Here is a 16955-nt window from a genome sequence, read left to right as displayed (position 1 = left end):
CTGGGGTTTGGGCATGAGGAAAAGTGGGTAGGCCCTGCTGCCCTCCTTCCAAGGGGGCTGCTCAGAAACTGTCTCCCGAGACCAAGAGGCCTAGAAGAAGGGATGAGGGCCGGAGCTTCCCCCCCCCCCCCAATTTATTTTGGAAAGGAAGAGCAAAAGGGCACGAGGGAGAAGCGGAGAGGCTTCCATGAGAGCACCTCATGGGGAACTGCTTAACTCCCACGGATGGAGCCTGGGCAGAGGCCCGGGCATGCCTGCAGTGACCTCACAGCCTCACTACAGGTCCCTGGTGCCTACTATTCCTTGACTGTCTCAGGACTCCGGAGAGAAGGCTTAGTGTCAGGACACCTGAGTCACAATCATCATTAGCCCCTATCTTCTGGTTCGATGACGCTGGTTTCCTCACGGCTGATCGCTAGAATAAGAAAGACAGAGAGGAAAATAAAGGCGGGGCCGCCACAGGCAGCTGGGGCACTTTGCTGACTATTCGCCCACGGAACGGGTTTCCCATCCATAAAGTCAGGGTCCCTGGGCGACAGAAGACAGGAGTCCCATGACTTCATTTTCCTTCTGCCACATTTGGGCACTGAACCCCAAACCCGGTGTTTGTGATTTAACACTGAATTTCTGGTGTGGGCGGGGCTGACAATGTGACTGCACATGCTGGGTACGGGGGACGTGAGTCCCAAGATCCCAAACGCCGAGCCGACCAAACCTCCGGCCACGTTACAGATCCGTTTCCACTGCAGTTGTCCTCATTTCTGTAGAGGGTCGGCTCCGCCTGCAGTTTCTCCTCTCAAACACCAGGTGGAGCGACTGGCCGAATGCGGCCACAAAGCTGGCAGGCGGCGCTGTGGCGCCTGGGCCGACCCTCAACGCTGCGATTTTTCTATCCTTAGAAGAACGACTCGTTGGTTCAGGCCGCGCCTGCGCCGAGCCTTCCCTTCGCTCTTCCCGCCCTCCCCCCGCCCCTCTCTGTCTTCTGTGCACTGGGAGCAGGTAAGGCCTTGGGCCCTCGCGCTCGCGATGCGCCGCGCACGCGCGCGGGACACCCCACCGCGCACGAGTCCTTTGAGGTCCTTACCTTGCATGCTCCCACCCTAGCCCTGACGCCCTCCCTTGGGCCTGGTACTCCCGCGCCTTAGGGCTGCCCCTTCCGCGTGCCGTGACCTCCAACCGCGCGGGCCTGGCGCCATCTTGGATGTCTCGTGGGAGGGGGGAGGGAAGACCGCCTTGGAGCCGGCGAAAGTCCAATCCCAGAGGGCTCGTTTTCACCTTTTCCTCTCGACCCTTGCAGACGCTCTCGTCTCATCCTCTTGACTGTTCAGAGTTGTCACAAACCTCCGGCTCTCTCCTCCTTTTTATTGCTTTCCCTTCGCTTTCTGACTCGTTCCATTCTTACCCAGCAACTGCCAGACTTGGCCCCAGGACTTCAGATGCCACGAGTAATGGAGAGAGCAGGTAGTCTGTTTTAAAAGTAAACGTGAACGTGGTAGAAGAAAACAGCCAAAACACCCTCTCCGTTCAGGCCCTGCCCTGGGGAGACCTATGGCAGGAAAGAGGCCGGTTTCTTTGAAACCATTGGCTGTCTCCCAGTTTCTCCTCCTTCCACTCCAGTGAAGTTGGAGGAAACAAGTGGTGGGCTAATAGCGAGGTTTTCTATTAGAGGCAGCAGGCCCAAGAGAGTCGTGTGGGGCAGCCTGGGATAGTCTTCACCGGCCAGCTTTCCTGTCAAGGGTCTACCAAGAGTCCCCTGGCCCTGCTCTCAAGAGGAAAAGAAGGTTTAAGGAAGGGAATGGGTAAGTCAGCAGCCCCCTAATTCGGCTGATCTACACGAAGGAATAAACTCACGATGATGTAGGCCCGCTGATTCTGGACGAGGCTGTGGTCCGAGGTGTTGTAAGCTAACAGGTCCAGACTTGCCTGGTTATGTGGCCAGTGGAGGCATCTGTACTTTGCGCAGGCTCCCTTAATTGCCACCTTTTGTTGTGGACTTGTAACACGTCAGCACTACTTTCAGCTGTTTACACGTTATTTAATTTAACCCCCCCCCCAGCTATATTTTATGAATGATAATATTGAGGTTTAATTGCCTTGGGGAAAAAAACTACTTGTTTATTATTTTTTAAGTAAGCTCTATGCCCCACGTGGGGCTTGAACTCAGGACTCAGGAATCACATGCCCTATTGACTGAGCCAGCCAGGTGCTTTACTCCTCCTTTTTCTTTTCTTTTCTTTTCTTTTTTTTTAATGTTTATTTTTTTGAGAGAGAGGGAGAGAGAATCTCAAGCAGGCTCCATGCCGTCAGCTCAGAGCCAGATGTGGACCTGGATCTCACCAGCCGCGAGCTCATGACCTGAGCCGAAATCAGGAGTCAGACACTTAAACGGCTGAGCCACCCAGGAGCCCTTCTTTTTTAAAATATTAGGAAAATTTTAGATTTTGACCCAAGAAAACCTTTACAGTCTGCAGCAGAATTGGGTTAGAGTTAACTTATGGGCAGTTTAAGACAGGGGACAAGAGTTGAAGGCATGGATTAATCCAAAAGTGACTAAGATTCTGGATTCAGAGGTGTGACCTGGGAAAATATTGAGTACAACTCCTTTAAGGAAGTGTCCTTTAACAGGTTTAAGTAATCCTGAGTATTTCAACCTGTAGCATATTAAGAAGTATTAAGTGTGAGATTTCAAGTCCTGGATCTACCACGACCATCATTTCAGGACTGATTTTAAGAATGTGCTCTTGGGGTACCTGAGTGGCTCAGTCAGTTAAGCATCAGACTTTGACTCAGGTCATGATCTCGTGGTTCATGGGTTCGAGTACTACGTCGGGCTCTGTGCTGACAGCTCAGAGCCTGGAGCCTGCTTCGGATTCTGTGTCTCCCTCTCTGCCCCTCCCCTGTTTGTGCTCTCTCTCAAAAATAAATAAATGTCGGGGCGCCTGGGTGGCTCAGTCGGTTAAGTGGCCGACTTAGGCTCAGGTCATGATCTCACCATCCGTGAGTTCGAGCCCCGCGTCGGGCTCTGTGCTGACAGTTCAGAGCCTGGAGCCTGCTTCCGATTCTGTGTCTCCCTCTCTCTGACCCTCCCCCGTTCATGCTCTGTCTCTCTCTGTCTCAAAAATAAACGTTAAAAAAATTTTTTTAGAAATAAATAAATAGATAAATGTTACAAAACAAAAACAAAAAAGACTGTGCTCCCAGTGTACCTGAGGATCACTTGAGAAGCTTGTTTGAAATATAGGATACTTGGGCCTTATCACCAGAGAGTTTGTCCACGAAGGTCTAAAGTGGCACCCGAATATGTATTTTTTTTTGAATATGCATTTTTTAATACATATACCATCCCTACCTTCGGGTAACTAGTTCACATGGACCTTGAAGAAATTCTTTTTTGTAGGTCTTTAACCACTCCTCTCTCAGATAATTTCTACTAACTTAGGCACCTACAGGGTGTCAGCTCTGTTTTAGGTCTTCGGCATACAAAATAGAATGCCTCTTAGTGTGATGGTGCAAATGAATACGTTAACAGCCGTGGCTAATTAGAGTAAAGGCAGGATTCTTCCTGGGTCTGCCTCGCCCTGTTAATTAATGTAGGAAATGGAAGTCTTTTGAGGAGTCCAATAACTTCCAGGGATTTCAGTAAAAAGATTTTTGGAGATCCTTCCAGGGTCTTGGCCACCAACAGCTATCTCCCAAGAGTCCTTAAAGGGCAGCAGTTTTAGTCCCAGACAATGAAGTCTTGAGAAGAGTTCCTTTTAGAGAGAGTAAGGAAAATTTAGGCAGAAGACATGGGAACTTCCTCTGACCACAACTCGTGAAGCTATAGAAATGAATAACAAATCTTAAAGCTGAGACCGGGTGGCTGCTTGTTCAGACTAGGGGGAGTCACTTGATTATAAGGAAATCTTGGAAGCTGTGTGGAGAAAATCTTGACTTTAAGGTTTTATTTTTTAAGTTTATTTATTCTGAGAGAGTGTGTGTGCACATGTGCACGCGGGGATATTGGGGCAGAGAGAGAAACTCTCAAGCGGGCTCTGCACTGTCAGTGCAAGCCTGATGCAAGGGCTCAAACCCATGAACCGTGAGATTATGACCTAAGAGTCAGACACTTAACTGAGCCAGCCAGGTGTCCCTTGACTTCAGGGTTTTAATTCCGTCTTTGCTGATGACTTGAGGTCATTTACTGTGCTGTTTGGGCCATGTAAATTTAACAGAGCACCTTTTCTGCTATTAAGGATATCCTTTGGAGCGCCTGGGTGGCACAGTCAGTTAAGCGTCTGACTTCGGCTCAGGTCACGATCTCACAGTTCATGGGTTCGAGCCCCACGTCAGGCTCTGTGCTGACAGCTCGGAGCCTGGAGCCTGTTCTGGATTCTGTGTCTCCCTTTCTCTCTGTTCCTCCCCCACTCATGCTCTGTCTCTCTCTGTCTCTCAAAAACAAATGTTAAAAAAAAAAAAAAAGATACCCTTTGATGAACAAGGACAATATTTACAGCGCTACTTTTGTAATTCCAGCTCTCCTGCCACAGCCCCTCATCCCCTGAAAATGTATACCTGTGCAAAGTTCGTCTCCTCCCCCTTCTTGGTGAGTGCTTGCCTTTTCTGGGAAAGTTTTTGAAGAGGGGCATCGTGTTTCTTCCTTGCCACACGTTGCTCTTCACAGCTAGGTTGAGGGAAGGTCCTTTGCCGCGTTAGCCTGACAGCAGAGAGTGAATGCTTACCAGGCACCCCTGTCTCAGATCCCTTGGAGGCCAGTTAATTCTTTTCATCCAACTATGTTAGAAGAGTGTAAATGAGAATCTCGAGTAAGGTCAGGTTATTCCTATCTTGAAACTCTGTGTGCCTGTAAACTGGAACCCTGCCAGGAATGGTAAGCATGAAGTAGGTAGCCTAACTTGGACCGAGTACACGCTGTGTTCAGGATCTTGCACTGAGTGTCAGAGTCATACCTGGGAGTTCCCTCCAGAAGCTTCAATTTGGGTGGCAAGTTGAAACACACGGAAATACACGTTGGAAAAATATTTTGACTTAACAAGCAACAGCATGGAAGAATTTATAGATTAGATGGTGGAGGCAATTGGTTTATACATCTGTAAGTGAAAAGGAGTGATATTATTATTAGGGGGGGTACCATTGATTGAGCACCTGAGTTTACCAGTTTGTATATATAATCTCATTTATTCCTCAAATCAACCCTGAGGTACAGCATTCCAATTTGGTAGAAGAGAAAGCAGGCTTAGAAAGATTTAAGTGACTTGTCCTAAGATCACACAGCTGAAGTAAAGCTAAGATTAGAATCTAGATCTGTCTGATTAAAACCCTGGCTGTTAACTACCGTGTTGTCTGCTTTGGTTTGGGGTTAGTCAGAAAAGGCTATGAGAAGGGGTGAATTTTGAACGTGGATCTTTGTGCCTATTTTCCTGAAGGATGTGTCTAGGGAAAAATGCTCCTCTAATCATTGGCTTCCCTCTTATGGGTTGGCCATTACCAAAATATCTCTCTCTCACTGAGTGAAGCAAATGCTTCTGAGGCTTAGATTTCTTCCTGTTCTAGAGGCCTGTAAAAGGGTATGGTGAGAGTGGGTAATACCTCATAGCCCAAAAGGAAGTACATTTCTTCCCTTAAAGGAGAAGCCTAGGAAGCAAGAGAACTGGTTTGGTTCTTGAGTCTAAAATTTACTGGAAGTAAAAGAATGATCGAAGATAAAGAGAATGAATGGGGCATCCACGAAACAACTTGGGGTGGTTCTGAAATTCCTCCACACCCATCCTTGACCCTCTTGCCCTTGTGTCATTCCCCCTAGGTCAGGAGCACCTCTCAGCTGTTGAGCCGATCACTGTCTGCAGTGGCACTAAAACCACCAGAGACACTGACAGATGAGGTACCTTATAAGGTGGAAATTGGGCCTGTGGTTGGGGGTGAGGGGGGAAGAGGGTTACCTGGCAGCACCAGTAGGGGGAGTGCTGAGGACGATCATCACAGACTAAAGTTAGTGAAGGATCAAGGCCATTGGCTATAGGTGAGGGTGGAGGACAGTTGATACCACATATGATCTAGTGTTCCAGTTTTTGCCACTGGCAGTGCATGCCCATGTGTGCTGCTGATAACTACCATTATGTGACCTGGTTTACTGACTTCATTTGGTGGCAGTTGGTCCCAGGAAGACGATGATTTCAGGGCACCAAGAACAGGCTAGGTCTTCAGTCTTATACTTCTAGAGCACACCTGAATTTTGAAGGTATTTGATGTCTACCTCTTGCATCAAAGAGTTCTGCTTGGCAGCATGTTAGGGGATTTTCCAGGGAGTTAAAAGTTTTTCTGTTTGGGGGAGAAGCCATGGAATGTGATAGCATAAAGGGTTTAAATGGTACAAAACTTTCTGAAGCAAAAAAGGGATTTCTTAAAATCTTTATCCTCTACCTGCATCTTCTTCACAGAGCCTCAGCAGCTGGGCAGCCCCACGTCCCCTGACCTCACTTATTCCTAGCCGCGGTTTCCAAACCAGCGCTGCTTCAAGGGACATCGACACAGCAGCCAAGTTCATTGGGGCTGGGGCTGCCACAGTTGGGGTGGCTGGTTCTGGGGCTGGAATTGGGACTGTGTTTGGGAGCCTCATCATTGGTTATGCCAGGTAAGCTGGGCCCTCAATTGGCTCTCAGATATGTTTCCAGAGGTCTGGGCAGAAATTTCTGGGGATCTTGAGCTATATGTCCTATACAGTAGCCACATGAACTTATTTGAGTTCAAATTTTAGTTAACTAGGGGCACCTGGCTGGCTCAGTCAGTAGGACATGTGACTCTTCATCTCAGGTCATGAGTTCGAGCCCCATATTGGGCACAGACGTTACATAAAAATAAATAAAAATTTAATTAACTAAAAGTACACAAAGTTTAAATTTTGTGTACTTATAATGTGGCTAGGTGGCCACGTGTGACTAGTGGCTACCATATTGGAAAATTCTATTGAAAAGCTTTGGTTTAGAGTAGGAGTCAGCAAACTGAGGTGGAGGGCCATATCGAGCCACCGCCTGTTTTTTGTATAGCTGAGCTAAGAATGGGTTTAACATTTTTAAAAGGTCATGAAAAAGAGACCGTATGTGACCCACAGCATCTAAAACATTTACTATCTAGCTCTTTACGGAGAAAGTTGGCTACCACTGATCTAGAGCCTGAAGTCAGCATAGTGGTTTCTTTACTGTTTTTCCCCATCCCTGGGAATTCCCGACACCCCCCCCCCCCCCCCCCATCACTCCTGGGAAAACTGCCTTTGCAGCCAGCCCCACAGCTTCCTGACACTTGGGACTGTTTAGTCCCCACCAACCCCAGGCAACTCACTGTTAGAACTAAATTAATCCTCTAGAGACCTGCAAGTTCTCTTAATGCCTTTGAGGAAATAGGTTTATTTTTTAGGATGTATATGAAACAAGAAGCCTGACTGCTTCTGCATCCACAGTTCTGTTAGCTGGCATTGCGGGGCGCCTGGGTGGCTCAGTCGGTTAAGTGGCCGAGACTTCGGCTCAGGTCATGATCTCACGGTCCGTGAGTTCGAGCCCCATGTCGGGCTCTGTGCTGACAGCTCAGAGCCTGGAGCCTGTTTCAGATTCTGTGTCTCCCTCTCTCTGACCCTCCCCCGTTCATGCTCTGTCTCTCTCTGTCTCAAAAATAAATAAACATTAAAAGCTGGCATTGCTTTACCTTATCCATCAAGCCTTCCAGAGGTGACAGAGTAAGGGAAATAGAAATTATATATTGACTTTCAAAGTTGGAAGACTTATCTTTATCCCATTTTGACTCATAATCTAAACCCCACAGACCATTTGTAGGCTTTTTTTTTTTTTTAAGTTTATTTTGAGAGAGAGAGTATGTGTACACACAAGCAGAGGAGGGACAGAGAGGGAGAGAATCCCATGTGGGCTCCACACCAGCAGCACAGAGCTGGACTCAGGGTTCAGTCCCACCAACCGTGAGGTCATGACCGAAATCAAGAGTCAAGACACTCAACCGATTGAGCCACACAGGCACCCCCCCCTTCTCCCCGCATTTCTTAAAGCCCAAAATCTTTAACTAGTTTGAAGTGAAAGAAGGTAGTGTGTCCCCTGGCTTTATGGAACATCACTAGAAAAACCCCATTGTAGAAGGTTTTTCTGGTTGTGTTTCAGCAGGCCATAGAGTTCTGAAGTATGCCCAAAGACCATCTAAAGAATAAAGAGGAGACCAAACCTTTAAAATCCCCCACTTTTTTAACATTGTAGTTCGGCTTTTATACATTTTTTTATTGGGGTTCTGCTCCTTCAAGTTTCAGAACACTGCTCTGATAGATTCTGCCACTCTGGATACCTGTTCCATCCTGGTTGAGCCCTGGATAGTTAAAGGTCCAGGCCCAGAGGTCTTAAGTTATGCTATGGGTGATCCACTAGAGGAGGTTATGTTTGTACCTGGGCCATGTTAAGGAATTTTGGATTGTCCACTCCCATCACTCAGTCTCTATAGAGCCCTTGATGGATCCGGCAGGAATTGGGGCCTGATGGTGCCACCATGAGAGACTCATTACATAAGATGAGCTTGAGGAGATGAATTTTCCCCGAGCCCACCTTTGATGTTTATCTTTTTCTTTGTGTGGACTAGAAATTCAGTCTTTTCTCCTCCCCTTCTCCCAGGAACCCCTCTCTGAAGCAGCAGCTCTTCTCCTACGCCATTCTGGGCTTTGCCCTCTCGGAGGCCATGGGGCTATTTTGCCTGATGGTGGCCTTTCTCATCCTCTTCGCCATGTGAAGGAGCCGTCTCCACCTCCCATAGGTCTTTTTCCCGTGTCATGTCTGCCCTGTATGTTCCTTTTCATATACCTCCCCAGGCAGCCTGGGGAAAATGGTTGGCTCAGGGTTTGACAGAGGGAAGACAAATAAATACTGTATTAATAAGATCTTTTCTTGTGTCTCCTGTGTATATTTGTTCTTCTTAGTTGGCTGAGTGCCTTGGTGAGAGTGTAAGGCCTGGAGGGTGGTGACAGTTCTAAGTTCACCATGAGTCTGGGCTCACTTGTTCTTTATTCTCTGTGTCAGGAAAGCTTTATTCAAATTAGCACTCCTTTTTAATAATTTTCACTGGGGATGGCCTGTTATCTTGGAGGACTGGGTCAGTAGAAACGAACAGCAGTGGCTTAACATTTTGACTAATGGGCTCTCTGTTGCCACTGCTACTATCCTGGCTCGGCCTCCTTGCCACCCACTTGGTCTGTTGCAGTAACCTTTTAACTGGCCTTCTGCCTCCAGTCTCTTCCCTCTAGCATTTACTTCTGCCCACCACTACCAGGTTAATTCTTAAGTATAAGACTAGTTTTTGTTATTTACCAATTCAATAACAGTCTGCCCTCAGCTTTCTTGGCTTTATCTTTTATTATTCCCATACTCTACCCAAAGTGGTATTGTCATTTTTTAAATACTTTTCCCTCTTTCCTGTCCTTATCTTCACGCCTTGCCCTTTGGCCATCTCTGCTTTCTTTTTCCTGAATCTTTGCTCACTTTCCTCTTTTTCAAACTCCCTGTTGTCTTTAAAGACTGAGTTTAAATGCTACCTCTTACTCCATGAAACTTTTCATCTGGTTTCCATGTACCATCAGTCAAATGAGCATTAACTCAAATAAAGGACTGTAGATCATGTTGTATCCTTTATAATGCTTAGGGTCTGTGTAAATTGTGGATTTGCTATGTACATGTGTGTCCTTTATCTTCCAAGTTAGACTGTTGGTTTTTTGAAGGGACTATGTCATGTTCATTTTGTATCCCTAACAGTATTTAGCATGATGTATCTCAGCAATATATTTTTTTTTAATGTTTATTTTTGAGAGAGAGCATGAGCGAGGGAGAGGCAGAGAAGAGAGAGACAGAATCCGAAGCAGGCTCCAAGCTCTTGAGCTGTCAGCGTAGAGCCCAATGCAGGGATTGAACTCGTGAGATCATGACCTGCGCCAAAGTCAAATGCATAGCGGACGGAGTCACCCAGTCATCCCTCTCAGTAATATCTTTGTCAAATTTTTTACTTGGTCATCTCACCCATCCACCTCACTTCAAAAATGAGGAAACTGAGACTTTGAAAAGTCAAAGGATTCTCAGGAACATTCAGTAGCTGAGCTGGAGCTAGAGCAAGGATCACATCTTCTAATCAGGGTGTCAGACTACCATACTCGATCCTGTGGGACTCCCCAAGCCCAGTGTTGCCAGTGACTTATTTTCCCAAGCATGAAGGAAAGGGCAGAATAAGCAAAGTAAACCTTTTCCCTTAAAAATCCCCCTCAAGAGGGACTTTGGACAGTGAGGTTAGTAAAAAGTAAAGAATTGTATTTTTTTTTAATTTTTTTTAACATTTATTTTTGAGAGACAGCATGAGCAGGGGAGGGGCAGAGAGAGAGACACACACACACACAGAATCTGAAGCAGGCTTCAGGCTCTGAGCTGTCAGCACAGAGCCTGACGCAGGGCTCAAACTCAGACCGCGAGTTCATGACCTGAGCTGAAGTCGGACGCTCAACCAACTGAGCCACCCAGGTGCCCCAAGAATTGTATTTTCTAAAGGCTGGATACACTTTTAGATACACAACGCACGCTTCAAGTAACTGGGTTAAAGTCCTTTCGTGATAATGTGAATGATCACAACAGTTTTTCTTTTGGTTTAATTGAGGACTATAAAATTAAAGCCCAGGGTGGAGACTTAACCCCAGAGTAAACATTCTCAGAAAGCAGGTCATCCAAAATCTTTCACCCTTGTCCTTTTGCTGTTGTGATCAAGGGTTGAGAGGGATCCTATCCACGGTTTGCTTCCAGATTGCTATACTGTTCCCAGCTAAGTGTATTGTGGGCTGTGGGGCTCTAAGTGGGGCTTTCACCAGAACAGCTCGAGCCAAGAGTAGGTGGAAGGTATCTATATATTTTGAGATGAAGAATAGACCTCTCTTTTGGTCTTGAATTTGTATGTCTGGTCGGTCCGCTGATCATCCCCTTTCTGAGTCATCCAGTATCCTGTTTTCTTTCTCTCTTGGCCCTTTCTTTGGGATAGATTCTAGCTAATCCCTTATCAGCTTAGGTGCTTGGAGAACTCAAGGTTTAGTGGCCTTGTGTTTTTGTTCTCGCTGAGGTGAATGATGAGATGGTGTTGCAAGAAGCTTGGAAGCAAATTTCTTCAGGAGGAGTCAAGGCAACCTCTCTTTTTCAAGCCCCAGGAGATAATTCGCTGGCAGCCAAAGCTACTAATAACCTGGAGAAGAGGAGTGCTATGTTTCAGTAGAGGGTCCAAGAGCAAATTTCCTAGAGATCTTTCCAACTTTGATCACATTATGTAATGAAAGCTTTTTTTTCTCTCTCTCAAAAAAATTGTTAATGTTTATTCTTGAGAGAGAGGGAGAGACAGAGTGTGAGTGGGGGAGGGGCAGAGAGAGAGAGAGAGAGAGAGAGAGAGAGAGAGGGACACAGAATCCGAAGCAGGCTCCAGGCTCTGAGCTGTCAGCACAGATCCCAACCTGGGGCTCATGAGCCATGAGATCATGACCTGAGCCGAAGTCAGACACTTAACCGACTGAGCCACCCAGGTGCCCTTGTAATGAAAGTTTTCTACTTGCCCTTGTAGTTTAGAAAGAGCCCATGATTTGAAATCAGATATTTTTTTAAAGTATATTGGGGGCACCTTGGTGGCTCAGTTAAGCATCTGACTTCGGCTCAGGTCATGAACTCATGGCTGTGAGTTCAAGCTCCGCATCAGGCTCTGTACTGGCAGCTCAGAGCCTGGAGCCTGCTTCAGATTCTGTGTCTCCCTCTCTCTCTCTGCCCCTCCCTTGTTCATGCTCTTTCTCTCCTTCAAAAATAAATAAACATAAATAAAGTATAGTGGACCACAGTGTTACATTAGTTTCAGGTATATTGGGAAATGTTCTAATCTCTTCTACCATGGCCACTGTGATGTTGGACAGATCACTACCCAGTAACTTTCTAGGACCTCAGTTTCTCCTCATCTATTGAATAGGGATAATAATGTTCATCTCAGGAATTATGTGCATAGACACAGGTCCAAGAAAAGGAAAGGATGGTACCTTCAAAATTCAATATATAATTATTATTTGCTTTCTCATTCCCCATGGACCTCAGGGCATATCACAGGCATTTTGGAGATAGCTTCTCCTTTTTCTATGGTTGGCATAGAAAAGGGAACTGACCATCCAAAATTTATAAAGTCTAGCCATAATCCATCTGAGAGAGAACCCAGGGATGCTGAAGATAGCGAGGCTTGCTTCCCTCTTCTGCCTTAGTTTTTTCAAGAGTCCTTTGCATTTCTTCAGAACCAGGGGAAGAATGCCATTTAGGGAGGAAGACGATGTCCTTTGGAGATCCTCTAAATGCTAAACAGCAATAATGAGTAACCCTGTTGCAGCCTCCCTTTCCAGATGGATTTATTAATTTAAGGCTTTATCAGGTCATCAGGATGAGATACATATTCAGGAACAACACTGATAATTTAGCATAAGTTGGTGTCCAGGAACCTAGAGACTGCTCTGTGTCTTACATCCTTTGAAGAGAAATGAGGTGAAAGAATATTCAGGTTGAATTCTGAAATAGAAAAAGGGAGAGGAGTAGCATCACACTGGTGAGGAGATTATATTGTCCCATCCTCTTTTTGAGCAAAGAAATTGTCTTTATTGAGTCATATCTAAAATTATCATGCATTTTCCAACATGAATTCTTAGGACACACTCTTGGACGGCTTGGTGTTCTCACTGTTTGATGAGGAAAAATTAAAATACAAGGTGATTTTTTTAGTCCCCAAGCATTCTTTAAAATGTTATTATTTTTGAGGATTTAGCTCCAGGTACTGTGAATGTTAGGAAGTATATTGTGATCAAACTAGCAACCTTAGAAATGGCAGAAGGCATGATGGGTAGAATACAAGGATGAGGTCAGACCTCTCTCTCAAATGCTTGGCTTCTCTTATTAGCGTGAATGGTTAGATAGTTTGTTGCCACTTTCTTTGTCCCCTTACCCCATAAGAGATTCTTTCCTTTCAACTTTTGAATAAGTGCTGGGGTAGGCAGGAATTTTTTAATGACTCCCCTAAATATGTCCTGCTTGAATCCCCAGAACCTGTGAATTTGATGGGATATGATACGTGTGGTTTTGTTACATTAACATGGCACAGTTGACTGAGATAGATTATCTGTGTGGGTGTGATCTAATCACATGAACCCTTAAAAGCAAAGAGTTTTCTTAGTCTGGTGGCAGAAAGAGAAACGAGAGATTTGAGGATTCAAGGTGCCATTGCTGGCTTTGAAGACCTAGGGGACCACAGGCAAGGACTGAAAGGTGGCCTCTGCGAGCTGAAATTGACCCCCTAAACAGGAGCCAGCAAGGAAGTGGGGACCTCAGTCCTACAACTGCAAGGAACTGACTTCTGGCAACAGCCTAAATGAACTTGGAAGTGCTTGTTTCCTCAAAACCTCTTAAGATTCCAGCCCAGTCAACACCTTCCTCGACTTTGGCTCTGTGAGACCCTAAGCAGAGAAGATGATCAAGGCTTCCTGGATTTATGATGGAACAGTAAGGTGATAAATGGATGTTGTTTTAAACCACTAAGTTTATGATAATTTGTTATGTAGCAATAGAAAGCTTACACAAATGCAACCTTTCAATCTGGAAAAGGAGTAACGTTTCATCTGAATCTTGCGCTGAGAAAAAATCCAAAAATTGACTTCTCTGACCCTCTGCCTCTTGACTTCATTGAATCTAATCTAGCTCAGAAAGGCTAAAGAAGGAAAGACCTTTAAACACAAATTGTATACCATGGTCTTCTACCATAGTCATTTCATTTGTACGAAATAGACATTTTTTCTTGTTTTAAAAGATGAGAAAACGGAGACTCAGATTCAACAGTGATGACTCGGTCCTTGAGATTACCTAGGCAGAAAGTAATAAAACCAGATAGAAACCCATGACCAAAGCTGCCTATATTATATCACACCACAAGGTATAGGAGCCACAATACCATTGGTGGAGAGGGAAAGACAGATTAGACAGTTTTTCAGATTTCTCAGTGAAGGTGATTAGCCTGTTTTTCTTACAATTACCATCCTTGTTGTTAACTTGCAGATAAGTAGCATTTTGCCTCCCCCTGGGTTCATTTTACCCCACTGCTCATTTCCTGGGTATCTGGACAGGCTCAGTTTAGTTGGCTCAGCTCTGCCCTCAAGATGGATATTTTTAACCATTGTAGATTAGAGCCTTCCAGGAATCATGTAGCTGCTTTTACAGAAACCAACTCTGCAGATCTTGCGGGGCAAGGGGAGTTATGTGTGTGTATGGGTGGTATCTGAGACCAGACAGACTTGCATCCCTTTTGTACCTTTAAGGCCTTTCCATTCTCATCTCCCAGCATTTGGAGCGAGGACTTTAAGTTTCCAAAACATAGCTGCAAAGGCTAACAAACAGCTAGCCTATAACTCCCATAGCAACAAGGGAATAGTCAGTAGGGATTTAGCTCAGGAAAATTTGTGCAGTGCAAAAGACCTATAAAATTTTCAGAAAGCAGCTTGGCCCTATAGAAATGAGCAGATTGAAAGTCCCAGAATCCTGGGTTCAAGTCACTTTTGGTACAGTCTTCTTATGCTTCAAGTTCCTTCCCTGGTGTGAAATGAGCAGGTTTCCTTGAGATGCGCCTCCTGGAGATGTCATTGAAATAAGTGGAATTAGATTAAAAAAATTTTTTAATGTTTATTTTTAAGGGAAAGAGTGCACGTGCGCAGGAAAGGGGCAGAGAGAGAGGGAGACAGGATCTGAAGTGGGCTCTGTGCTGACAGCGGAGAGACAGATGCAGGGCTCAAACCCACCAACTGTGAGATCATGACCTGAGCTGAAGTCGGATGCTTAACCCACTGAGCCACCCAGGTGCCCCAAAATTAGATTTTAAAACTTCTTTTTGGCACGCAAGATCTTATAAATTGTCTCTATCTCTGCTCTTTCTTGGTTACTAATTTACCAGGAGTAACTTAACACTAGGATTCTCTGCCAGTGCTAAAATTAGACTCCACCACTCTGGGGCTTCCTTTCCTCCTCCTTGCTTTGTTTTAGGGCTTGAGGGAAACATGTACCGTTGGAATTAAACTAAAGACTAAAGAAAAACTTTTCCCCTTAGAAAACACTATTTTCATCCTACCCACATTATCATCCTTTTAAAGAAGGAAGCCAGCTCTGCCCTGGATTTTGATTATTGGATTCAGTTGTACAAATGGACTTGGGAAAGCCTAGGAATCCTTTGGGAATAAAAGAGGAATAAACAGAATTGGAATGGAGACAAATTAGTCTCCCGGTCTCTCCAGCCAGCTTTCCTTTCCCAGCCAGATAAGCTTTCTGCCATGAAAACTTCGAGGTTCCCTGTCACATCACAAAAGGGCCTAGAGTTACTGCTAAGTGTGCTGACATCCTGTCTGAGGGTGGGAGGTTCAGGTATTGGGCACTTTTCCTGACCAGAGATCTGGGGAAAAGAAACAGGCGAGAAGGGAGTCAATCTTTTCCAGCTGCAACCTAGAGAGAGAAAAGGAACAAATTCTTCACCAGGGAAGATTGTGTAAACAGTGCCTTTGGCTGGAGCCATAGAGTTGGGGAAGCAAAGAAAGGGATCTTTGTTCTCCCCTACCCCAGCCAGAGCACAATCGTAGAGCTGGGATTGTTTGCTTTGGCAAGGGACTCCCTGCTTGAAAGGACTAGGCGTTCCAGAGACTGGTGAGGCCTCTGTTGGGTTTCCCTTATGGAGCTGAGGAGAGGACAATCCCTGGCCTAAATTTTTTACCTAAGGAAGTGAGCTGGGAAGCCTGGAGGCCTAAGGTATCTCGCCCATTCTTTAGCTTTGTTCACCTCCTTCCCTTTCCAACTTGACCCCACCACAGGATGTTAGTTAGCCTCAATCTTCCTGCCTTTGAGGATGCTTGTGGTTCTTGTACTAGTGTTCTATCCCACAGACAGCAAGACAATCCCGGCACTCCTTTCTAACGAATCAAACAGGAAAAAGGGATTCCAAGATTATCTTATTCATTCTGTTACTCTTTTTTTTAAGTTTATTTTTTATTTATTTTGAGAGAGAGTGGGAGGGAGGGGCAGAGAGAGAGGAAGAGAGGATCCCAAGCAGGCTCCACACTATCAGTTCGGAGCCCGAAGTGGGGCTCGAACTCAGGAATCATGAGATAATGACCTGGGCCAAAAATCTAGAGTCAGACGCTTAACCGACTGAGCTATCCAGGTGCCGCTTTATCCTGTTACTTTTTGATTGTGTTGCACATGATGCTGATAGTTGTGGGCAATCCAAAAATCTCCAGAAATGTCCCATTTTCTTTGGGTAGCATTAATGTCTCACAAATGTAAAATACTATTTATGTATTGCCTGCTTATGCCAAGTGTTTTACAAATGCCATTTCTTTTAATCTTCATGACCACCTATTAGGTAGATACAATTACCCCATTTTACAGATTGGGACACTAGGGATTAGCAAAATAGAATAATTTGTCCATGGTGCATTAGTTTGCTAGGGCTACCAGAACAAAGTACCACAAACTGAGTGGTTTAACAGAAATTTATTATCTCACAATTCTGAAGGCTGAAAGTCCAAGATCAATGTGTCAATGGAGTTGGTTTCTTCTGAAGACTGTGAAACAATCTGTTCCATGCCTCTCCGTTAGCTTCCAGTGGTTTGTTGGTAATCTGTAGCATTCCTTGACCCCTAGATCTGTGCCTTCGTGTTCAAATGGCATTATCTCTGCGTGCATGTCTATGACCAAATTTTCCCTTTTTATAAGGATACCAATTGTTGGATTAGGGCCTTATCCTCCTCCAGTATGACCTTATCTTTAAAAAAAAATTTTTTTTAACGTTTATTTATTTTTGAGACAGAGAGAGACAAAGCATGAACGGGGGAGGGTCAGAGAGAGGGA

At 45.3% G+C, this 16955-nt stretch overlaps 1 protein-coding gene across 4 annotated transcripts; it reads left to right on the top strand.

Annotated features, from left to right (window-relative positions):
• The first annotated feature begins 919 nt into the window (after positions 1-919).
• Positions 920-9824, top strand: ATP5MC2 (ATP synthase membrane subunit c locus 2). 4 transcript variants are annotated; one of them, XM_049625624.1, is made up of 6 exons: positions 1434-1461; positions 1667-1799; positions 4516-4585; positions 5804-5893; positions 6438-6631; positions 8658-9824. In XM_049625624.1, exons 1-6 carry the CDS (start codon positions 1437-1439, stop codon positions 8770-8772), a joined length of 627 nt encoding a protein of 208 aa, XP_049481581.1. In that variant the 5' UTR covers positions 1434-1436; the 3' UTR covers positions 8773-9824. The 4 variants fall into 4 exon arrangements, with proteins under 4 accessions (XP_049481582.1, XP_049481580.1, XP_049481579.1 ...); XM_049625625.1 differs by lacking the exons at positions 1434-1461; positions 1667-1799 and adding an exon at positions 920-999; XM_049625623.1 differs by lacking the exon at positions 1667-1799 and having other exon boundaries at positions 1187-1461; positions 5804-5881.
• Positions 9825-16955: the final 7131 nt, after the last annotated feature.

This window comes from Panthera uncia, chromosome B4 (assembly GCF_023721935.1).
Source record: "Panthera uncia isolate 11264 chromosome B4, Puncia_PCG_1.0, whole genome shotgun sequence".
In the NCBI taxonomy this organism is placed as follows: domain Eukaryota; kingdom Metazoa; phylum Chordata; class Mammalia; order Carnivora; family Felidae; genus Panthera; species Panthera uncia.
This window is presented reverse-complemented; position numbering and strand designations above follow the sequence as displayed.

What these genes read in the sequence shown, in the direction of transcription:
- ATP5MC2 (XM_049625622.1), top strand. Translation starts at nt 1,202, where the DNA reads ATGTCTCGTGGGAGGGGGGAGGGAAGACCGCCTTGGAGCCGGCGAAAG. An exon ending in ACGAGTAATGGAGAGAGCAG is followed by an intron (nt 1,462 to 4,515) that starts GTAGTCTGTTTT and finishes TTGTAATTCCAG; the next exon opens with CTCTCCTGCCACAGCCCCTC. An exon ending in CTCATCATTGGTTATGCCAG is followed by an intron (nt 6,632 to 8,657) that starts GTAAGCTGGGCC and finishes CCCTTCTCCCAG; the next exon opens with GAACCCCTCTCTGAAGCAGC.